A 26,482-nucleotide genomic window follows, 5' to 3' on the forward strand; every position below is an offset into this window, starting at 1 on the left:
CTAGATCTTTAGATAGTTGCACACAGTCTTTAAATCTAGTGCACAAAATGCGCTGCCAAAGCCTCCTAGGAATAATAATATTCTTGTCACTCAAAGGTTATTTAAAAAATCACTTTCCTTTGTACTGCACCCAAGAAGAATAACTGGTACAGTACAATGTGTGTATCATTTAGTCTTAACTACCTTTTATTGTCATTATTTTTTTTAAAGGATTTTAAACACACTGTTTACAAAAAATTGGAACCAAGGCCTTAAACTTACTTTCAAAAATTTCTGACATACAATTCATCATTTAAAAATCCTATTCTTTCATTCAACATGTTTACATTGTGTATCTACTATGAACGTCTCCCCTATAAGACACTGAAATCTTTCTGTATGAAAATTTTATAAGAATTATTTTTTAACATCTTCTGAGGTAGATTCTGAAACTTTTTTAGACAGACAAAGAGAGTAAACCATGATGCCTCCATTATTTTCCCATAGCAATTTTCCTTGTTTCTCTATTTAGCCTAATGTCATTGTGTCCCCACTCAGTTACTGTGTTAGAATGTGGGCAACTTGCAATGACTCAATACTAAAAGTATAAGTTAAAAACTCTGAGCCAAAGTGAAAGTGTCGGAAGTGGGGGAGGTTTCAAAATCATAACATTTTAAAGACAAAAGTTGACATTATAAACTCAGGACTTAAAAAAGAAATACACTGGAAAATATTTAAATTCTATCTGCATCCCTCTCAAGTCATTTGAAATTTATTTAGTTAAAGGACTATTCAAACATTTAGAATAAATATTATACAAATGATTTCAGAAAAGGAGCAATGTCAAAGGCCATACTTGTGTTAATACTGATACCAGAGAAATTACATTCATCAAAATTCCTTCTTAACAATTGTGTCATGAAAAAAAAAACATATATATGACTAAACAGAAGGATTAAGACTTCTTACCCCATATTTACATTGGCGAGATGTTGCTCCATACTGGAAACGGCATTGTTCATCGGCATCATACACCTGACCTGGGGCCACAGCTGGATAAAGAAAGTCACGCTTGGGAGGCTCATTATCAAGGCAAGTACCACGGCCTGAACTGTTCAACATAAAGGATCAAAGGAGATTAGGTACACTGTGGACTATTTCAATCTCAGTCATGATACCATGTATTGAGTTCTTTATTTTAATAACTGATGCATGAAAAAACAATCTATTCTACTAATATATAATCATGGCAAAACAGAATAACTTTACTAAAACTTGAATAAGAGCTCCAATAGTTTTTTCCAGAACTAAGACACAATAAAAACATCTTATAAAATAATATAAAAATGTCAGGTTGGCCTTTAAACACTGATTTAAACTAATTTCTGGAGGAATCAAAACAATTTCATACTGCTCTAAGTTTCTTGTTTGTTTTCAGTGAAAACAACCATATCTGGTAGTGGAATCAAAAACAAAATATGGGAAAAAAATTGGTTGTGATCCTTAAAGACCTAATCTATATATTTCCACCTTACGTAGAACAAATATATGGTGTGGTAAAACATGTCCAAAGGTTCTTGAAATATTTCAATAACAAATGGGCTGAATGACAGATGAGGCCAAGACCCAAACTTCTCTTCTCAAGTATATTAAAAGTGTTTAGTCTCTCAAAAATTTCATATTTCATCTCGGATCATCAGAATTGGAAAAGAGAATGTTCTCCTCTCTATAATTTCTTCTTTTCAGAGTATGCTTCATTCAAACATAATATTTAATTCAGTGGAACAAATAACATAAAGATTGCCAAAAGTCAGACAGAATATCTTGAGTTTAAGGAGCTTTCTACTTTGCTAAATATAATTGTTCTTTTTATTTAGTCAATGTGCATAAAATAGGACAGATGCTTTTTTACTTTCATTTCACATGTGAGTAAGTTAGAATTTTTAAAGAATTCCTATGCCAACATTTAAAAATTTTTTCCAACATTCCTGTCAATTGTGCCAGCACTTGTGTTTTTTTTTCCAAATCTTTTCCATCCACTTTGCCAAAGGAAAATAATTTTACAAGTAGAAGTTCCTCAACTATTATTTAGGACAGTACAAATTTTCATTTATAGGTAAGCAAGAAAAAACATGCATAATAATAAACTTCATATTCACTTCAAATTTTATCATTCTTAATATGTGAAAGTAAATGTTATATACTAATATATATTTGCATAGAAGCAAATAAATACCTTTCAAAAACTGAACCGTGCTATTCATAAGGTGATAGATTCAAAGACCTCTTTTTCTTTCATTTATGCCTCTTGATTAATTTTTTAATTTTGTTTTGCTTTTTTGATTAATTTTAAACAATAATGATATTTAGATGGAATAATAAATGTAGTGCTGAATAGATGGATATTATTGGCTATTATAATCATTTCATTTGTCACTGCTCTAGGTGTCTAACGAATAGAGAAATTTTTTCACCCAGTTATCCATATTTCATGACAGAATGCTTTTCATCTTCTGTTCACAATGCTTTTAGAAATTGACATATACTAAGAAAGACCATTTCCAGATGAATTTTAAAACTAGCAAGTTCTTTTTATTATATAAAATAGCTTCACATGGGTATGCAAATTTTAGCCAAATAAAATTCTACTAGTAAATTCAAAGTTTATATTAAGGTTAGTGATAAAGAGGTCAATGTGAAAGTATAACAAAAGAAGAATTTATGAGATAATTCCATTAGTAGTTTTATTTCCTAATTTTTTTCCTAAAATATAAATTTCATCTCTATCTACAACCAAACTATAAAAGTCTCTCTGAAAGGAGCTAAATATGTAATAAAAATAAAATATCAAGCTAAGTTCTATATAAACTAATGGAAAATTTTTAAACACTGACTTACTTAAGTACAGGATCCTACAGATATTAAATATTTGCCAATAGCATAACAAAGAAAGTATAAGATATATTCCCTTAAGTGGCACCAGCTCAAAATCCATTAAAAAATAGTATACATAATTATTTTTAGCACTTAAAATTAACCTAAAAACTTAAGAGAAAGAAGTATGTGGATCCCCCCAAAGTTTACAAACAGGATAACCTGAGAAAAAAAATAAAACGTGGAAAAAATTCTTTCCTGATAGCTAACAGAACTGGTTTAACCTAGGAAGAAACAATAATTACTTCATTTAAAGTTCTTGTTCCCAGGTATTAATGGTCTACAAATCATGGTTGGTGGGCTTTCCTAATAGCTCAGCTGGTAAAGAATCCACCTGCAGGAGACCCCGGTTCAATCCCTGGGTTGGAAAGATCCCCTGGAGAAGGGAAAGATTACCCACTCCAGTATTCTGACCTGGAATCCATGGGGTCACAAAGAGTCAGACATGACTGAGTGACTTTCACTTTTTCTTTTCACTTTCAATCCTGGTTGGCATTCTTTAAAAACTACCAAATCAGATGACTATTGCAGGAGACTCCATACAATGAAGAATGCCATGTACTGTGGTCCCCTGTGGGAAAATCTTTCTGAGAAAGTCTACCCCAAAAGTGATTTTTGTTTCAATTGCTTTGTATTGATGTGGTCTAGTTAGTTATCTTGGAGAAGGCAATGGCACCCCATTCCAGTACTCTTGCCTGGAAAATTCCATGGACAGAGGAGCCTGGTGGGCTGCAGTCCATAGGGTCGCTACGAGTCAGACACGACTGAGCGACTTCACTTTCACTTTTCACTTTCATGCATTGAAGAAGGAAATGACAACCCACTCCAGTGTTCTTGCCTGGAGAATCCCAGGGACGGGGGACCCTGGTGGGCTGCCGTCTATGGGGTTGCACAGAGTCAGACACGACTGAAGCAACTTAGCTTAGTTATCTAGCATGTGTCATTCTCTTTCCTATATATATATATATATATACACTTTGTAGAAGAAACACCATATGAAATACAAGTGAAAAAAATAACAGACCTTTAAATAATAAACATGTATTTAGGAATACAGCATCAACAAAAACCTTTTAAAATGGATTTGGCTATAGTTGTACAAAATATCAATGCTTGCAAGTCTAGTGTTTTACCTACTAGTATTGGCTCTAGGATAGCCAGTGTAGGATATCTGCAAGGTTGACTTAAACTGTTTCTACATTTTGGGTAGAAAATGTACCACATATTTTCCTTCTAGTAATGATAAATATTACATACAGTAAAACCTGGACTGAAATATTTGAGGGGTAAGATAGTCTTCATACTTTAATTCTTAACTGAGGGTTAAAGCTACAAAAACAGTTTTTGCATGTTACTAAAATCTGTCTGTTACTTTTTGGTTATTTTCAAGTAAGTTAAACCTATAAACAGTAAGTATTAATTAACTGTTTAGTTGCTCAAGCTGTCTGACTCTTAAGAGACCCTGCAGCCTGCCAGGCTCCTCTATCCATTGTATTTCACAGGCAAGAATTCTGGAGTGGGTTGCCATTTCCTTCTTCCAGGGATCTTTCCCAGGGATTGTGCCTGCATCTCTTGCATTGGCAGACAAATTCTCTAGCCCTGAGCCACCAGGGAAGCCCTTAGAAGATAATAATTCTGGATATTTTCATGCCTCTGTGCCATCAATTGCCATTATGAAATATCACAGATATAGATATAGAAAGAAGATAGAGGACATGAACCTGAGAGATGTACATTTAACTCTAAGAAGTGTTTTCTCTGTTTTTTGTCCCCTTAGAAAATTTCCAAGTGCTCAATCACAACTCTCTTTGTCTCCCAAAGAATTAATGATTTTTTTCTGTGTAATTCAAATTTCTAATGCCCACATATTACATTTTCATTCTCCAAATAAATAAAAGGTATAAAATCTGAATCTATAGGGAATAGGATGCAATTAATGATTTTTATTTTTTTAATTTATTTATTTATTTTTAATTTTTACTTTACAATTCTGTATTGGTTTTGGCATAGATTGACATGAATCCACCACAGGTGTACATTGTTTTTGCCTGATTTTTAAAATAATAATTTCTTTGGTGTTCTCAGTAATTATTCATCTCTCAATTTATTCATCTGACAGTTCTTGAATTCTACATAAAAGGAGTCATTTTGTAGGTTTTCTTTTATGACTTTATCCTTCTGCTCAACACTATGAATGAGAGACACAACCATGTTGAGGTGCGCAATTGTAAGCTATTCATTTATATTGTTCTTTGATATTCCATTTAAGACTATGTCACTTCTATTAACAAGTGTTTAAATTAATTCTAATTTCCGAAAATTGCAAATTATGCTGATATAAATCATTTTGTATTGTCTTCTGGTATAAATGATTTTCTTAAAAATATTAGATATGAGTTAATTACACATATTTTATAGTTGTTTTAACAAAAAGAAGCTATGAGTAATTTTTACTAAAGTTACAATTAATCAATATAATAATTCTTATGATACTGAGCCTGTTATTTACGCTTTTTTTAAATTAATAGTAGTAGTATTATATATAAATTTTCTTGAATTTTCTCATAAAATGCCACTTTTAAGCATAGCGAGCTTGTGTCCTAGTGTCATATGTGAATTTTTTCACTCAGAAAACATAAACCTCACTCATTAATAAATGAAATGGAGAACATTGTATATTCCACCTATAAGATGTTATTACAACTTACTATTGCTTGGGACAAGATATACTTGTCCTGAGCAAAACTGTATACTCCATAAAAGTAGAAGTATGATTATTTAGTTCCCTAGAAGCACATATTTCACAACTAAAAGTCTAATCCTGGTTAGTATCTACAGCAATATAGGTAATTATTGAACTAATACACTCCACTTTTCTTTATGCTTCTAAGACAAGGCAAAAAATTTGTATTAGTTTGAGAACATGCTTTTTCCTTGATTATGAAACTTAGTAAATCAAAATATATTTACATTTCCAGAAATCCTTACAGAATGATGGCAAAGTCATATTTTATGTATTCTACTTCTAATTTAGAGAAGTCTTATTTACAGAGTTCAAAAATTAGCTTTGAAAATAGGACATGAGCCAGATTTGTGTCTTCAATTAAAATGTACAGATTCTTATGTAAAATATGGTGTCTTGGCTTTGTTTCCAGAACACATGAAAACATAATTGTAATTTTAGATTTATTTTTTAGTTAAACAATTACACTATAAAGTACAGATCTTCAGCCTATAACAGTGGGTCAATCTAAGAAATAAATCTTTCTATATAACCCTGATTATATCTTAACAGTTTCTTAACAACAACAACAAAAAGTTAACAGATAATATAACATCCACTTTCTCCTATAAAGTTGTGCTAACACACGTAAATTAAGCAAAAATGAATTAGGTGTCTCATCTATGGCAAGTCAAGTGTCTTACCTACTATATTTTCATAAATTGCTTTACCAATCTTGACAAAACTAACAATATATTACCTTTAAAATGAATTACTCTAAGTCAGACCTTTATCTCTTGCCCTCTATAGGACTGGGATACTTGAACACAACTGAACTTGAAGCTTCCAATATGCAAACACTGTGCTAATCATGTTTACTAAGCTATGCTCTTTCTCTCCATATGTAATTATGACTTATCAAAGATATTTATGGGTCAGAGTGAAGTCCCCAAAATATGTCAGACAAATGGAAGGAGGAGAAATTTGTTTTGCTAAGCTGTTTTTTGGCTCCACATAAAAAAGAGGTCCCATCTATAAAAGTTGTTTTCTGTCTAATAGACTACTGATAGTGACCTTCAAAAGTAATTGCTCTAGAAGAATTGTTAAGTGCCTTACTTGTCCTGTTCATCTTATATCACTTCTCTAGCAGCTCTACCTTTCTTTCTAGTTCATCTTCAACCATAATATTGCTTCTCTTTTTTTCAGCTTCCATCTTTTCTGTGAAAATATTTAATTTGGAACGGTAGGAAATTTTGCTACGGATCTCTGACAGTTCAAACAATATAACAGACTTTAATTTAAATAGAGCAAGAGTTGATTCACAGAGGCCCCAGGATTTTTGAGGACTATATGAAATTACTCTGTACTACCACTAAGTGGTGGAAAATATATGAAAAACTGGCCTCAATTACTTCTGGCTGCCTTCTACTGCCTGGTAAATTAGCCCATAGACATCAATGAATGTGAGCCATAATACCAGGTTCATCTTCTCTAGTTTCTAAATAAATAAATAAATGAATAAATAAATAAATAAGTCCCGCAGGCAGATAGGAAGGACACTACCTGCAAAGCCGTCGTCGAAAACATCAGAAGCTGGCATAACACGTCCATTTTAACGGTAATGGGTTCTTTATTATTTAATCAGGACGGCTTCTGGGCGATTCATGAACCACTTATTGAATCACCGAGTTTAAGAAATCTGAAAAAAAATATTGGGAGTTGGTAAACACCATCTCCTGATTGATCAATAGCACCTAGTGTTTCAGAATGACACGAGAGACTTTTTATACTCTATTGGCATTTAAAGGCCATGGAATTGCTTTCAGTTGAACATAGTGAATAGTGAATCTCTATAAATCATAGAAAGCTTATTGTTAAAATCCACCATCATCTTTGGCCTATATAGTCACTAAGTAGAGAAAAGTATGCATTCTGTTGGCAGGGCTGCAGTTCCTAAACAATTCATCTTTCAAGATTTCTTTTTCTTGAGAAGAGAAACTAAAATAAAATGTTATGAGTCTTTTTGAGCCAACTATAAAACATAAATGTAACCTCAATCCCTAATCAAAATATCACTGGATTTTTAAAAATATCACACAAAGCTGTTAAAGCAATTAAGTCCCCTGCATTAATAAAGAGGAACAAAGAAATTCAAGAAAGTTACTATTGTATCTTTGTGCTCCAGTGAACTGACCTTTTTAAAGGGCCTTGTGTTTAAAAAACCTTTATTGCTTGGTCAGATTACAATCAGAGTTATTTAGTTTACTATTAAAGAGAGGGGAAGAGATGCCAACTTCTCCCCAAATCCCTACCCATTGTCTTTCACATCTATGTTTTACTAATGCCTTTAACTTTGTGAGCATTCCCATGAGGATGCAACAGAAATATTTTTATAAAATACAGGATAATAAACCCACTAGAACCCTGTCAACACTAATTATGCTTACACATAGAAAATGCAAAGAGGCAATAAGGCTTACATAATGCTTTTTGGATTAATTCTTTCAGTTAATTCAGTGGAATGATTTATTGCAACTAGTAATAATTTTACATCTCTCAACAAACCAGTGGTGATTTCTTAACTGTGTTTTATCAGCAATTTAGGGATTCCCTTTTGGAATGTTTTAACAGCCTTAATACAGTTTTAACTACACGGGGTCTGGCAAGAGATCAAAACCAGTCCTTGTATTTAGTATAAAGAGATATTCCTAGCAAATGGGCTGTACAAGAGAAACAAGACAGAGGAGAGAGAAATGATGTACTTGGGGAAGGAAAAAAAAGCAAAAAACAAGCAGAGAAAAGTCTTCAAAAATGCACAGGAATACTGAGCATTCATACAGTTTGTCTTTCTGGAGATAGACACTAAGATTCCATTACAAAAACATGAGCCAAGTCAAGGGAGAAATTCCAGATCTGGCTTCATTTCTGGGGAGAGTAGATCTTCAACAGTGCTAAAAATTTAGGTTATATGATCTTGTTAAAACATCTCAGAAAATGATATTGCTAGTGTTTTGTGTTAAAAAACTACAAAAAGATGTCAAATTTTCTGTGGTCCTTCACCCAGTTTTGGCACAAGGCAAGTATTATAATTTATCTATTACAAAAATTAAAAATTGTTAGGTTATAGTATAGCCATCCAGAAAAGCTACCTTCTAAAAATACTTCCAATTCCTTCAATTTCATTATCACATTAATACAAAAGAGTCCATTTTAAACATTTGTCTTTTGATCTTTGACTGAGCAAAGCATTGCTCTCGGTAATTTATTAATAAAATCTCTTGTCTGGGGCTTTTAAAAATATGCAATTATAAGTTTTAAGAATATAATCTGGTTCTTAGCAGATATGAATCAAAATCTTAATAAGTAATATTACCCTACATAGTGTTAGAAAGAAAATGTTGGTCGCTCAGTTGTGTCCAACTCTTTGCAACCCATGGACTGTAGCTTGCCAGGCTCCTCTGCCCATGGACTTTCCAGGTAAGAATACTGGAGTGGATAGCCATTCCCTTCTCTAGGTGATCTTCCCAACCCAGGGATCAAACCCAGGTCTCCCTCCGAATTTCTAAAACGTTACACTATGATCATGTTAAGGTGAACTTTAAACAAAGACAGTTTTTAAAAAGAATTTCTGTTGCTCTCCTGTACTTTGTGTATGACCAACTTTTTCACAATACTTAATCACTCCTCCTCAGAAAAAAATGGCAGAAAACAGTGGAAGGTAATGATAGAAAAACAGTGCTTAAAACTTTGATATTATTTAATATACCACATAATGTCTATTAAGTGCTTTATATAAATTATGGTGTTACACATAATTATTTACGTAACAACTTAATGATTTGTATATCATTACCTAAATTTATTCAACAAATGAAGTCACTGAATATTAGAAAGTTGAAGTAACAAACCTGAATGACCAAGGTCACACTGTTAGAGAGTGAGACCTAAGTCTAACAGTTTCCAAAGTCTAATCTTAAAGTTCTATGCAGGTGAAACATGGAAAAACATCTGCCTTCCGAAACATAGTTACACCTGAGCTAATTTATAGTCTTCAAATTTAAATAACCGGACTCTTAGAATATACATTAAAGGACCAGCAAAGAAGTTCTCCAACTGGAGAAAAGATGAGTCACTTTAATATATTTTCGAAGACAAATTTTCATTTTCTTATTTTCATTTCCTGGGTGTTTGGTTTTTTGTTGTTGTTGTTGTTTGTTACTATTATATACTTTGGCATTTCTACAGAACTCAGTTCTTTTTTTTAACCAACAAAATGAAATATGTAATCACTGAATTAAGGCCTGACTTATGCATTACTAAGTTATGTAAATCTAAATTCTTTCTAACATTCCTTCCCATTTATTTAACATTTCTAACTCACATTATCAACCCCTTTTACAGTCTTACTCCAATTTCTTAATCTGTTTGTTTCTCCCTAATTTAGTCTGTGTTCTATTTGAGTACAAAGAAAAAATTAAAAATTTGCCACAATGATATATTAAAGTATTTGGGGAACAGTCTGAAGTATCACTGGGACCCATAAAAGTTACTCATTATGCAAAGTTTGAAGCACTACATATTAGGCTTCTATCAATGGCTTACTTCTGGAGCAATTCATCATCACTCTCCAGAGATTACTTACTCTAGAAAGCTGGTGATATAATCTCGGCTGCAGGCAGACCAGGAAAAGGGATTGGTATTTGCAGTAATGTGAGCTGCCATAAGTTTTGCTGCTTCATGACCTTTTGTCCCACAAGAATTTCCAATTCCATCATGGTTCATACCAAAACTGTTTTGACAAGGAAGAAACATAAGAAACATAAAAGAAAAAATTAGAAAAAAATAAATAAAACAAACCCTCAATGTGTTTTATTTCCTTATTAGATCATTTATTAGCCCTATCAACATATGGCTTCTATCAAGATAGACTAGATTCTCTAAGGAAATATAGGATTAATGTAAAGAGATTAAGGAATAATTCAATGATATAATGTGTTTCTAAATCTGTTTAAATTTATACTATACTCTCAAATGTTATCTCATATGATAGTCTCTCCTTGAAGAGACAGGGATGTATAATTGACCCTTAAAAATCATACAGTTACTAAGTGTTGAAACTGTTAGTAGCCCCTACCTAATACCTGCTAGAGTTCAAGCTACTTCATAATGCTGAATCCAAAACGGAATTATGAAAAGATAGTTATGATCCATAGAGTTCTATGTTATAGGCAAAACATAAAACCTCTTTTTCTTATTAATATGTATAAAGGAGAATTCAGTACATTATGCAATTTATGTTTGTGTGTGTATGTGCTTTCAAACAACCTTTTGAAAAATCTTGATACATTTAAGGATTATGAATATAGTCTTTTCTTTAACATGGCCTCTCTGAATTTTTAAAGCTTTTCTTTGTCATTTTTTTTCCTGTGTCCTATAGCTATGCTGAGGGCTATCACTGTGATCTGAAAACATATCTCAATGATAAATCACAAAATTTTTCTGTAAAGGATCACTGCATATGAATAAAGTTAAGTCTTTTATCACAAGTAGTCAGAAGTTTATGTGAAATCACTAAAAAATATTCTTGTTGTGTCCACTGTGACATTCTAGTAAGTGCACCATTACATCTGTTCAAGGAAATAAGTAATTTGTGTGACACAAGTAAAAAAATAGATAAGAATAGCTGCTGGAGAAAAATTTGGAAAAGTAGTTGAGAACAGATAGTCTCAAGCTAATACATGTAAGAAAGTATCAACACTTTAGCAAGTGCACAGACTTTAAAGATTTGTCAGTAAGAGAAACTGAAAATTTCTAAGCAGGGGAATATGGAATTGATCCAAATTTTAGAAAAATTATTATAGTTTAATTCTGTGGTGGAGACAATGGAGTGGAAAGAGAATAGAGCCAGGAAGCACAGATAAAAGATGATAACCAATTGAGAAATGAGGTAGACCTGAATGAGGGCATGGGATAGAGAAGAGGGATTAGATTTGAGACATGTATGGTAAGGTGAATTCACAAATATAACATAAAAGAGCTATCATTAAGACAGATATGGTGGGGCGAGGGAGGAGGAACTAATTATTCAGGTGTAGGGACTAACATAAGCAAAAGAAGAGAATTCTATGAGCACCCTAAATGAAACCACCAAATAACCTTCCAAGAATATCATCAATACTTAGTCTTGGGTTTGACATCAACACACTCAAGTCAACCTCTTCCAGGAACATAATGATGGAGTATACTGTTTGTTGAATTAGATATACATTTTGTCAAAACATATATAAATTTACAGCTATTGATTTACATTAAAAGTTCCTTACTGTAAATTTATAATTCAATAAACTTAATACTCTATATTTCTCACAAAGGTTGATGCTATATGATTTTTTTGGAAAAATGACAGCTTTAAAAATATCATTTCTGTTTAGCAGCAGCAGCATACAAATCCCTGAGTTATGTTAAGATAGGTGTATGCAGGCACAGATGGCTTAAGGAAATCATTTTTTAAAGATTCCATAATTTCTTATTTACTCTTTTCTATGAAAGTAAAGTTTCTTTTGAAATCATGTTTCTCCCACCTTAGAACAGAAAGATTTACCTTTCACTCATCCATAATTTTGTAATAGTTCATTGCCTCAGGGTATAAAAACATGGGTGTCAAGGAAAGAGACAATTAGAAACAGTGTCAGGACTAAGAAGAAGAATGATTTCAGTGATTGAGTAACATATGTAGTTTCTTGCTTTCATCAAGTTTATAGGACAATATAATCAAATTAACAGCTGATGGGTTGTTAAAAATTTTGATGATAGATCCCCAAGTTTATGTTTTAACAAATAATTCAAAAGAACTGAGTGATATTTCTATAATAAAATCTCTTCATCTCAACTACTTATGTTATCCAATTTTATCAACATTCACATCTATAGAAAAAAAATAAAGAAGTTGAATTGGTGCTGAAACCCTGTCTTATTCTAACAGTACAGAGGTAAATACAGTAATTGAAAATATACATTTAAAATACATCTTCTATTGCTTCTTGGTCTTTTGGCTAAGATCAAGTCTAGTAAAGATATATTTTCTAGCATAAACTTTACTTTTATATTTATTTATTAAAATTCATAATATGTATATATTCCTCTAATCAATTATTAATAATTATAATATAATGAACATATAATCCAGAAAAAAGATTTTTTATGATCACAGGAAATTTAAAAAATGTAATTGTAACTTAAATTTTTTGTTGTAGAGATATTTTATATAATTGAAATACTTCTAAACATAAAAACATATTTTTAAAAAATATTAAGAAATATTAAAATATGCATTAAGAATGATATTCTGGGAGGGAAAGGAGCAGCAGAAACACTGAGCTAAAGAAGGGGAAAAAAAGATGTAAATTTGACTAAAAAGAAGAACCAAATGGATAAAGAAGCTGTGGTACACATATACAATAGAATATTTCTTAGCCATAAAAAAGAATGACTTTGAGTAAGTTCTGGTGAAGTGGATGAACCTAGAGCCTGTTAAATAAAGTAAGTCAGAAAGAGAAAAACACATATAGTATATTAACGCATATATATGAAATCTAGAAAATGGCACTGTTGAACCTATTTGCAGGGAAGGAATGGAGACACAGATGTAGAGAATGGCCTTGCGGACACAGTCGGGGAAAGGGAGTGTGAGAGGAATGGAGAAAGTGGCATCAACATAGGCACACTATCAGGTGTAAGATGGATAGCCTGTGAGAAGTTGTTGTGCAGCACAGGGAGCCCAGTCTGGTGCTCCATGATGACCTGGAGGGATGCGATGGAGGCAGGGGAGGAAGGCCAGGGAGGGAGAGGATGTATGTAGAACTATGGCTAACGCGTATTGCTATATGACAGAAACCAACACAACATTGTAAAAATAAGAAACAAAAACCAGAAGAACCTATTCGTGTATTTTTAAAATGCATAATGATAGTTACCAAATTGCTATGGCATTTAGATTCAATCAGGTATATTTAAGGAGGTTTTTACTTTTTACAAAGTAATTTTTGCAGTACTCTAGAAATTCTATTCTTTGCAATTAGTTAGACATAACAAATTTTGGACACCAACTGAAAAATAACCAATAGAGTACATAGTTTTTAAAAATTCAGAAGTAAATAAGGGAAAAGATTTGAAAATTAATGAATTCAAGTATCTGAAGAAGTAAATCTTAAATTCTATTTCTACACAATCTTCATAGTTTAAGGGTCAGGTGCAGATAGCTGTCTGAAGGATCTTGGTTTCAGTTGTCTAGGAGAATGTATACTTCTACAAATTATATTTAAAATGTAAGAAATCCAAGAAATGATAGGACTAATGTCAACTGGTTTACTGACAGTGACACAAAGTGTAATGGGACTTTACAATTGCCATTCATGACATCAGCTTCAAAATATCCCTCTAGTACATTGACCAGGCTGGAGTGTGTGTGTGTATGTGTGCATGCCTATGGTGTGTGTATGTGTATGTATATTACAGAAAAGCTCCTTCCTGAGCAAACACTATCAGTGAGGAGTTTGGCAAAAGAAATGAAATTCACTAGTAATTAGAGAAAATAAATGAGAGCAAACTTTAAACCATCATATTAGCAAAAATGAGAATGCTACCTAGGACTAAATATTGGCAATGGTATAGAGAAACTGAGATCTTAGTATAGAACAGTTAAAGTGTGGCAGGGCAGCTGTTCCATAAGGCAATTCAGCAGTACTTTGATTAAATTAAATAGAAGAAACATTATGACCCAGCAATTCTATTCTTGGAGAGATATTCCAGAAATATTCCTAAAAGGAACATGTATGGGGATGTTAGTGACAGAATTACTTATGATAGCAAGGAGTTGAAGACAACATAGGTGTTTGTCACTGGGGAATGGATAAGTAAACTTTGGCAGATGCATACTATGGAAAACGAGGCAGAAGTTGGAAGTAACAAACAAGATAGATGTCTACACATAAAAATAGGTGGATCTTAGAAACACTGAAAAACTGAGAAAAGGAACAAGGTCTATACCAGTATATCATACAAACAAAAATTACATACATATTATCAAATAACAAAGAAAGACCAAGGAACTGTTCCAGAGAGTTAAAGACTAAAGAGACATGAGCAAATGCAACAGAAACTAGACTGGAGGAGGGAAAGGTTAAAAAAAACACTGCTGAGACAACTGAGGAAATTTGAATATGGATTACATATCAGATAATAATAGTGTATAAATGTTAAACTAACTTGATAATCATACTGTGGTTATGTAAGAGATTGTTTTTTCTTCTTAGGAAAGATACTGAAATATTTAGGGATGGGGACATGTCTTCAACTTATTTTCAAATAGTACAGAAAAAATACATGTACATATACAAAAAGAGAAAGAAATGTTGCAAAGTATTAACAATTAAAAAAATATGACTCAAGAACATATGTGAACTCTTTCTACTATATCATTTTCTCCATAACTTTGAAAACATTTCAGACTTAAAAAGTTAAAAAATAAACAGATATATAAAACAATCTGCAATATTTTGCAAGGATACAGATGATTTCAAATATGCTAAGTCACTTCAGTCATGTCTGACTCTTTGTGATCCCATGGACCATAGTCTACCAGGCTCCTCTGTCCATGGGGATTCTCCAGGCAAGAACACTGGAGTGGGTTGCCATTCCATTCTCCAGGGTATCTTCCCGACCCAGGGATCCAACCCTCATCCTTTATGCTTCCTGCACTGGGAGGTGTTCTTTACCACTAGTGCCACATGGGGAGCTCAAATATAGGTATCAATTTTATTAAAGGAAAGAGGGAAGAAAGGGAGTGAAAATGAGAATACAGAAATGTACATTTACATATATTAAAACAGGGCTTCCCTGGTATCTCAGCTGGTAAAGAATCTGCCTGCAATGCAGGAGACCCCAGTTCGATTCCTGGGTTGGGAAGTTCCCCTGGAGAAAGGATAGACTACTCATTTCAGTATTCTTGGGCTTCCTTCGTGGCTCAGACGGTCAAGAATCCAGCTGCAATGTGAGAGACATGGGTTCGATTCCTGGGTTGGAAAGATCCCCTGGAGAATACTGAAGCAACCCACTTCAGTATTCCTGCCTAGAATCCCCATGGACAGAGGAGCCTGGTAGGCTATAGTCCATGGGGTTGCAAAGAGTTGGACACAACTGAGTAACTAAGCACAACACATATTAAAACAAGAAGGGTTCTTGCTGGGACTGATAATGATGATGTGCCAAGATCTAAGGAAAGATAGATAAATAAATATAAAATAAACTCAGCTCCCTGCTCTTGAGGTAAATAATAATTAAAAAAAAAAAGAACAAAGGAGAGTTGGTGAAACTGGTGCCCACTCCACTGAAAGAATAGTGATAGGAAGAGAATATTATCATGGTTGGTTTTATGTGTTTAATAAAATACTTCAGATTAGGTAATGATTGTCATTTGTTTGACACAGAGAGATAAAGGCACATATAGGTAGAGAGAGAGAAATGAGAGAGACGCTCTTGTGATTTCCCACATTTTGTTGAGTATGATAAGTCTGCAAGGCTTGCTCTTAAGGCCCCAGGACATTCCTCAGAATAACTTTGAGAAATGAGGTTACATCCCCTTGGACAAACAGCAGGTTTACTTATTACTTGTTATAAAAGTATTGGGCTTCCCAGGTGGCCCTAGTGGTAAAGAACCTGTCTGCCAATGCAGGAGACAAGAGACTCAGGTTTAATCCCTGGGTTGGGAAGATCCCCTGGAGAAGGAAATGGCAACCTGCTCCAGTATTTTCTTGCCTGGAGAATCCCAAGGACAGAGGAGCCTGGTTACAGTCCATAGAGTTGCAAAGAGTTGGACATGACTGAAGCAACTTAGCACACATAGAAGTATTAGATTCCCCAAGCTCACTGTTTCTCAGTTTTGATATAAACCCACTACTTGTGTGGCATTCATCTGAGGCCATACTGTGCTGCCCGTGTGGGATTTTGGGTTCCTTCCAAAAGGAAACAAAATAAATATACTAATGCTTATACTACTTACTGTGCTTAAGTGCCTGATTCAGGAACTCATGCCTTTTGCTAGCATCCATACAACAGTAATAAGCTAACTTATTGGCTTATAAGTAAGGCAAAACAAATTCAAATCCAATGATAGAAGTTTGTACTCGATTAGGATAACATCATTAGGAAACAGCAACCCACTCCAGTGTTCTTGGCCTGGGGAATTCCACAGACAGAGGAGGCTGGTGGGCTATAGGCCATAAGGTTGCAAAGAGTCACACAACTTAGTGACTAAATAATAACAAGGATAGCATAGCCAATTATGGAAAGCTAAGTAATCCCGAAACCAAAGTATTCCAAAATTATTCTTAACTTTTCAAAAAATGAAGTACAAAATCTGTTAAAACAAAGTAGGCTTTTTGCTTTCTTTCTTTCCCAGGAAATAAATTGTTTGATGAACATTTTCAGCTAAACCTCCCCTAGGAGATACAAATGAAAGACTAGGAATTCCCCTTCTCATATCTTAGTACTTCTGATTGTATCTCAAAGTTTAAAGGACACTTATTTCTACACTGGGAGTAAAAAGTTTTCCCTTTTCCTCTAATATATCAATATATTATATATATCTATATATCAATATAAGCAATAAAAAAATGGGAAAAAAGAAATATAAACTCCACATTCAATGAAAAATAGAAAACTTGTAAAACCATAAACCACCATGTCATAATGTATGTGGAAGGATGACTAAATACAGAAGAATCAAAGAGGAATGAAGAAAGACACACAGAGGGTACAGTAATAATTGATCTAAGCTAAAATGAGTAGAGCATGGTCTCTGAAGTTAAGTTCAACAACCTGAGGGACAGAACCAACAATACGTCTTATAAACAGCTGGAATAAGAGTGCAAACTGTTGGAATATACACCCTTATTCTAGTTGTCAGAAGAGTAGATGGGGCTGACTGGGGAGTCAAACAAACCATATTTGTAGGAATCAGTCTGTCAGTGAAAAAAGGTGAAAGAGAGATTCTACCTTGCCAGTAGTTATTAAAAAAAAAAAATACAGAGTTAAAGAATTTCAGTCATGCAACACTGTATATCATTAATACATTTCTGTTGACAAAGTAGCTCTGGTCCCTCTGCAACATAACCTTCTACAAGTAGTTCATCCAGAAAAATCAAACTCATTCAAAGATGTGTGGTTCAAAAGGAAAAAGAAGTGTGTCTACAAATATATTAAATATTTAAAAGAAAAAAAAGAATAGGAAAATACAAACAGAAGATGAAGGACATCTGGCAGAAAAAAATACTGCTACAGAAAAGATAAAAACTGGATACGTATGAACCCAAACTTAACAAAGCCATCATTTCAGAAAAACAAGAATTCAATGTAGAGATACAAGTAATCAGGGAAGATATGGTAAGACAAGAGATGAAAACATGAACTGTCAGAGGGAATAAATGGAGGAGGGGGAGAATAAAACTATTACAAGAAAAAGGCCACGCTGAGGTAGCAAAAAGAAAAACAGGCAACTGCTAAAAATATTCCTCACAGAAGTAAAAAAAAGCAGAGCTTAAAAGGATCAAAGTAAAAGAATCCAATATATGTATCACTATTATTCCCAAAGAGAAGAATCAAAATAATACACTAAGAAAAGTAATTTAAAAGTACAAGAAAACTTTCAAGAAATAAAAATGGCTCAAATCTCATCAAACGTGAATTATTCTACATCCTAGGAAAAACTGACACAGGTGCATCCACATTGGATCACATCCTAGTAAAATTACTGGACATCAAAAATAAAATATATTTGGGGCAACACAGGGCAAAAGAACAAATTACCTGTAATAGTAAGATAATCAGATTAACCTCAGATTTCTCCACAGTGACATTTAACACAAGCGCACAATAGAGCAGTGCCTAGGAAAAGTCTTACATTCAGCCAAACTGAGTATAAAGTCATTTTGAATAAGACTGCAAGAAACAGAGGTCTTATGAATCATTCTTATAACAACCGCTTCAAGATAAACTTCAGCTTTGTTTAAAAATAATGTTAAGGTGGGATGGTTTATTGACTCTGAGTTTTATAGCAGGCAATATATACAACACATGTGAAATTAGTCACCAGTCAGATTAACTCCTTTATCATACTTCTTAATCATATTTTCTTGTTTGTTGTTTTATTTTTCTGGGGAGGTTAATTTTATTCTCTTATGCTCATAATATATAAGAGAATAAAACATATATTTACAGCTTAGAGAAAAATTATAAAGCAAACATACATGATATCTCCACCAAATTTAAGAAATACATTTTCAGAATAATAAGAACTTGTCTCCTGTACTCACCTTAACAGTTATATCCTTTTTACCCTGAGAGAGAACCACTATCCTGACTTCTGGGGTAATCATTCCCTATGCAACTCTAAACCATACATGTTAACTCTGCCTGGTTTTGAAATCTATACAAGTGGAATCACAGTGTACATATTCTTTTATAACCTGCTTCTTTTATTCAACAATCTGTTGGAAAGCATCATCTTTGCTGAGCTGTCTAGCTATACACATCATTCATTTTCACTGCTATATAGATTTCCACTGTAAATACGCCATTTAATTATCCATTCAATGATGAAGAATTTGCTGTAGTTCCTGATATGGTGCTACTATGGACAATGCTGCTATGAAGTGAAGTGAAGTGAAGTCGCTCAGTCGTGTCTGACTCTTTGTGACCCCATAGGCTGTAGCCTACCAGGTTCCTCCGTCCATGGGATTTTCCGGGCAAGAGTACTGGAGTGGGTTGCCATTTCCTTCTCCAGAGGATCTTGCCGACCCAGGGATCGAACCCAGGTCTCCCGCATTGTAGGCAGATGCTTTACCATCTGAGCCACCAAGGAAGCCTCTTAAATATCCTGGTCACATATGTAAGAATATCTCTACAACAGCTTCTTAAATTTTTGGTATCCTTTACACTCTTAAAATTATCAATGACCCCAAAGACCTTTTGTTTATGAGGTTGTGTGTAGTGATATTTATCATAACAAAAATTAAAACAGAAAATTTTTAAAGTTATTAATTCATTTTAATAATTAAATGATTAGATTAATAACCCAATACATGCTAACATAAATAACCACTTTAATTTTAAAAATCTTCTAAAACAGAAGAATGTCACTGAGAATAATAGCATTGTTTAATTATATTTTTGCTAATCTCTTTAGTATTTGGCTTATTAGAAGACAACTGGATTCTCATATTTGATTCTTCATTCAATCTATTGTGGTCTTTTGGTTTGTTGAAGTATATGATGAAAATCTTGCCTTACATTAACATATAGTTAGAAAAGGAAAGAGTATTTTCACTAATCCTTTCAGATAATGGTAGTTTTTTTTGATTCTACAATAAAACTTGACAACTAGAAATTTCTTAAAAAGTTTAGTTGTAATGCAGATTCTGAAACTGTTATCAATGATCTCTTTGTATCCTGTTTCATCAATTATCACCAATCTCACTGGGAAAGTCTTTCTTTAAGTATTAGGAAGCTGGCAGGCTCACAGTGACAGAACTTTTATTAAATTTGAATTTTCGCTCAAAAACGTTCAAATTTTATCATTGGCAATAAACAGGATTGTTTGTTTTCCTTGAATAGTAAGCTCTTTTGTTCATTTTTCATTGAATTTCTGCTAACCACCCATAGTTTTTCATTTGTTCTTTTAAATAAAAATTGTGTTCCAGGAAAAAGTAGCTAGTTCATCTCAAACAACTGCATGAGCACTTTTCATTATAACAACCAACAGACTAAGACATGAAGCAAAAGGAGGTTTACATACTTCCCATTCTGTGAAACAGATGATTTGTTAAAAGACATGCACTTAAGGGTCATGATTTAATAAAATTAATAATTCTTCTGCTTCATCAAAGATATTTTTAAGTGAAACTGGGGTGATGGTAACAAATACAATGACTATTAGTATGGTTGCCTAGATTCAAGCTAAAGTGCCAGTACATACGCAACACTGTTTTTGTACAATCAGAGGAAACGCAACACTGTTTTTGTACAATCAGAGGAAACAACTAAAAAAGTCTTAGTATTATTATGAAAGAAAAAAAGAATACAAAAAAAGAGTGAGTTAGAAGATGTTCTTGAAACGATCAAGAGTTGGAAAACTGACCAAGGAAAAGAGAAAAAGAGACAGTGATAAAAAAAGACATGTTCCTTCACAAGAGAAGACTGTTTTCATTATCAATGTATCCATAATATATTATATATTTGGTAAATATAGCAGCTGCTCAGTAAATCTCTGAAATCAAATAAATTGTATACCAGTGAGAGAGTACATACTGATCAACTGTGAACCATAACAGACATAATTTGTGAAGCATCATACATTTATACCTCCCTTGATGGTGAATAATATACTGAAAGTACATACTATCATATAAGCAGTAATAAATGGGCTAGAGGGCAGGTTTCAGGTCAAAATAAATGGCATCGTCAGTCAGAGACAAGGTGGTTGCTATATAGAGACCAAGAGATATGCAATAAAGGTTACTCATTAAGTTTCTGTAACTGAGGAGTCTATCATACATATTAATCTATTGTTACACATGCTTTTCTCAAATGTAAGTACATAGTTTTCTATGCAAATGATATTTTTTCATTTGAAACTATATTTAAACTTCCCCTTTCTATGATAGACAGATACAAAGAGATATATCTTAGGAAAGAATGTCTTATGTTTTAAGATATATATGAGGCAGCTCATTTGTGATTACATTTTATGTCATTTCACCATATATTATATGACCATTTAACATTGCAAAAGTAATACAACGTGTGTGTGCGTGTGTGTGTGTGTGCGTGCGCTCAGTTCTGTCTGACTTTTTGTGACCCTACAGATTCTAGCCCGCCAGACTCCTCTGTCCATGAAATTTTCTAGGCAAGAATACTGGAGGCTGCATTCCTACTGGCAGGCTGCCATTACCTACTCCAGGGCATCTTCTCAACCCAGGGATCGAACATGCACCTCTTGTAACACAAAATAACAATTTACTTTTGATTCTGGTACAGAATTAATACTGGTTCTTCTGGAAGATTTGTAAAAATGAAAAAGCGTAAATATAGACTGCTGAGTAAAAATTTAATACGCATTGTCAGGATTTCTTCTAAAAATCAAAACAGATGTTTTCAAACCTAACAGAAAATCCATATAGCTAAGGAAAATCTTAAAATGCTTAATTCAGTTTTTTGTCTAAGCAGTTAATTTTGCCATGTTGCTAATATATTAACATCATTGTTCTTTTTAGAAAACCATGGTACTTTAAACTCTGCCTTTCATTTTATTAAATATAAATTCTTCACTAAAATAAGTAGATGACTATTCAATTCTTCAAAAATATAACACATTTACAACTACAAAAAGAATAGTTTCCTAACATTTTCAATATGATTAAATTTCTCTTCAGAAAGTGATGAAATAATTATAGTCTAAATTGTGACAATTATAAAATCTCAAAACTACGTCTTCTCATTGTAGCAGAAAAATACAAAGGAACAAAGGGACATCTTTCTATACAGTTATTTTCCATTTATTCTCTTTGATCTGTTTTTAGTCATAACTGATCTTGGCTATGAATCACTTGTTATAAAAAAGCAAAGATGAAATTTAAGGGATGTATTCAGAAACTTCTCTACCCACATCTGGCAAACATTTTTAGATTTAACAGTTACCCACTAGGATAGCTATTACCATTTGTTCATGTGTTTTCTAAAACAGAGTTTGGAATTCACTTCTACTTTTGGGCTTTATATACAATTTACTAAACTAAGTGAACTCAAGATTCTGAACTTATTTAGGAAGATATTTAACAAAAGAGGTGCCTAAAAGAATCTAGGACCTAGACTCTTTCCACATGAGTATAAAGCAATGTTCACATTTAGCATAAACATTTCTGAGTTGAAAGTTAGGTTTCTAAAGCCAATGATATCACTATAATGCATTTACATCTTTTCTACTTCTACTTCACACTTTTTTCCTTTCATCTAACTGCAAAGATGCTAGGAGTCAGAGGAAACAAGCTATTTGAGACATACTAAGATTTTGGGCAGGGTGTGTACATGTACGTGTATTTGTTTGTGTGCATGGGCAGTGAAAGGTAGGGAAGACAGAAAATCATGGCAAAGATAGGGAAGGTAGCTGAAACAAGGAAACCTTTGTTGTTATAATCTTCCATGTACTATGAGCAAAATGTAACTGAATTCGTTTATGGCAGCTGAAATTTATGTCAACCAATTAGTACAATCGTGTCTGCCTACAAATTCATTCTTTGTTTTTCTGCATGAAGAGAGTGCCTTATCAAAGTTCTTAAAGTTGACAGTGACTGAATTCTACTTCAGTAGGTTTAATATTTATATAACACACACATACATACACCTATTCTCACACATACATACACCTATTCTGTCCTGTAATTCTAGACATTTACTTCAGTAATTACCTGATTAGTTTTACCTACATTTTGTATTACTGCATGTCATAGCAAAGACTTAATCATTGAAATAATTCAATTTGTTAGAATTTATTATAAAAACTTTTCTTAAAAAATCTTAATGTTACTATCATTTTTTTAGCTATTATTGGGAGTATGTCTGCATATGTGACAGCCTATATATTAAAATGCATATTGTATCAATATATATAACATATATATGTGTATGTGTACATATGTGCATGTATGCATATGTATACAGGCAGGTAACATAATTTTGGCTTCTTCCTAGCCCTGACAGTTATGGAGTAGTATTTTAATAATAATAGCAAGATGAAATATATAAAAATTTTATAGTAGATTCATAAAATCTAATACAAATAGGAAGAAACAGGCATATTATACCATACATGGTATTACTAGTTTAGGTAAATAACAATGGCACCATACAGCTCTAAAGCTTAATCAACTGACAGAGTAAAATGTTTGTCATCTTTCATTGAAAAAAAAAATTTCCATATTAGAAAAAAAGTAAGTTCATTGCTTTTCCCAAAGGGTGTAAAACCTTAAAGGAAGCACAACATTCATTTTAGAGTTAGACCTTGTAATATGAACATTTATCATTCAATCATTCATTCAATCAATCATTAACAATTATTGACAGAATGCCTATTACCTCACATTAAGGTACAATTTACCTCAGTCCCTATTATCCAATACATCATGACTGGCTTTAAATAAACAATGGCAAGACATGCTGAAACACATTCAAAATGGAAAAAACAATCATCAAAACTAGACTCAGATATTATACAAATTTTGGAACTAACAGAGTGGGAATTAAAGATAATTATAATTAATATTTAAGGGCTCTAATGAAAAAAGTAGCCAATATAGAAGAAAAGATAGGTAACAGGCAGAAAGATGAAAACTCTAAAAAAAAAAAAAAAATCAAAAGAAAATCTAGAAACCAAAACCAGTGTAATAGAAATGTAGAATTCCTTTGATGATTTCATAAGTATACTAGACTAACTGAGGAAATAATCAGTGAGCCTGATGACAGCTCAACAGAACCTGCCAAAATTGAAATGCAGAGAAAAAAGAATGAAAAAGAGGGCCCCCCCAAAAAACAGAGTAAAACATCCACGAACTCTGGAACAATATCTGAAGGTATTACATGTATGTAATGTAAATACCAGAAACAGAATAAAGAAAGACTACAGTCGAATGAATGTTTGAAGTAATGACCAAGCATTTTCCAAAATGAACAGATACCAGCAACACACTCAGGAAGTCCAGAGAATATCAAACAGGATAAATATTAAAAAAAAAAAAATCTACTTATATTGACTCAAACTGAAGAAGACACAAAATCTTAAAAGAAATATCTTCTAGAGTACAAGGATAGGAATAGCAGCAATTTTTCATCAGACATCATGCAAATTCTATATCCAGTAAAATTATTCTTCAAAAGCTCTGAAGGATAATTACTTTCTCAAACAAAAACTGAGGGAAGCTATTATCAGTAGACCTGTACTGAAAGAAATGTTAAAAGAAGTGCTTCAGGGAAAAGGAAAATTAAATAAATTAACTAATTAAAAATAAATAAATAAATATATAAATTTATTTTAAATTTTTATGCTAAAACTTAAGAGAAACCATTAAAATTTTAAAGGAAGCATAATTGATGAGCTATGAGAAGAGATAAAATAAAACCATGTAAAATGCTCAATTAAAACCAGAGAAAGGAGAAAAAGAGAAGGAAAAGAAACAAACTGTAACAAAAAGAAAAGTTACAAAAATAGTAGATATTAATTCAACTATATTAATAATCACTTTAAATATAAATGGTTTAAATATATCAATTAAAAGCGAGAAACTATCAAAAGTGAATAAAGATATAAGAACTAATTACATACTGAATTTAAGAAATCCACTATAAATATAAAGACTCAGTGAAGCTAAAGGGATGTACATACACAGATAAACCTTGCTCATATGAATCAAGAGAAAACTGAGGAAGCTATATTAATTTTAGACAAAGAACACTTCAGAAAGGAGAAATTCTCAGGATAAAAATATTAAACAATAATTTAGAGGTCATTTCTCCAAGGAGACAAAAAACTTAACAAGAATGTATGCATTTAACAATAGTGCCAAACATTTGAGTCAAAACTAATACAAAAGTATAGGGAAATACACAAATCCATCGCTATAATTGGAGACTTAAACATCCCTTTCCCAATCAGTAACTGATCAATCAAACAGGAATAAAAAATCAGTAAGGATACAGTTGACCTGAACAGCACTATCAACTGGATCCAAAGAAGACATACAGAGGGCCAAAAAGTACTTGAAAAGATGCTCACATCACTAATCACCTGGGAAAATCAAAACCACAATGAGATATAATTTTATATCTGTTAGAATGGCTAACAAGAGATTACAAGTGCTGGCAAGAATGTGGAGAAAAGGGAACTACTTTGCACTGTTGGTGAGAATGTAAATTGGTATAGCCATTATGGAAAATAGTATTAAGTTTTCTCAAAAAAATTGAAAATAGAACTATGATATTTTCCACATGATATGGATCATATGATCCAGCCATCCCACTTTTGGATATGTAGTCAGAGGAAATAAAATCTCTATTGCAAATAGATACCTAAACTCTCATCTTCATTGCAGTATTGCTCACAACAGCCAAAATATGAAAGCATACCAAGTATCCACCAATGAATGAATGGATAAAGGAAATGTGATACACATCCCCGCTCACACAGTGGAATATTAGTCAGTCATAAAAAAGGAAATTCTGCCATTCCCTTCTGTATAGCAAAAGAAACAATCAACAAAATAAAAGGGACTCTATGAAAGGAAGAAAATATTTGCAACATGGATGAAACTTGGGGCATTAAGATAAGTGAAATAAGTCGGATAAAGACAAATACTGTTTGATCTCATGATATATGTGGAATCTAAAAAAGCTGAACTCATACAGAGTAGGCTGGTGATTGTCAGGGGATTGGGGTCTGGGAGAAATGGGAAGATGTTGTTCAAAGTGTACAAACTTCCAGTTATGAGATGAATAAGTTCTGGGGGTCTCAGGAAAGCATGGCTGACTATAGTTAACAATACTGTATTGTATGGGCTTCCCTTGTGGCTCAGCAGTAAAGAATCTGCCTGCAATGCAGGAGGTGCAGGAGACACAGGTTTGATTTTTGTGTTGGGAAGATCTCCTGGAGGAGGCATGGCACCCCACTCCAGTATTCTTGCCTGGAGAATCCCATGGACAGAGGAGCCTGGTGGGCTACAGTCCACAGATAGGATCGCACAGAGTTGG

General features: G+C 33.0%; 1 protein-coding gene across 6 annotated transcripts in view; it reads right to left on the reverse strand.

Moving 5' to 3' along the window:
* The window catches only part of ADAMTS6 (ADAM metallopeptidase with thrombospondin type 1 motif 6), a 290,379-nt gene that overhangs the window by 135,887 nt on the left and 128,010 nt on the right, over window positions 1-26,482 (reverse strand). For all 6 annotated transcript variants that reach the window (XR_005724833.1, XR_005724832.1, XR_005724834.1 and 3 more), the window contains exons 10-11: window positions 10,278-10,424; window positions 949-1,090 (exon numbers count right to left, since the gene is read on the reverse strand). Coding sequence is in view for 2 of the 6 variants with exons in the window: in XM_040262604.1 (XP_040118538.1) it covers window positions 949-1,090; window positions 10,278-10,424 (289 nt within the window). In the remaining 4 variants the exon portion in view is untranslated. The remainder of the gene's footprint in view (window positions 1-948; window positions 1,091-10,277; window positions 10,425-26,482) is intronic.

This window comes from Oryx dammah, unplaced genomic scaffold (assembly GCF_014754425.2).
Source record: "Oryx dammah isolate SB20612 unplaced genomic scaffold, SCBI_Odam_1.1 HiC_scaffold_20, whole genome shotgun sequence".
Classification (NCBI taxonomy): domain Eukaryota; kingdom Metazoa; phylum Chordata; class Mammalia; order Artiodactyla; family Bovidae; genus Oryx; species Oryx dammah.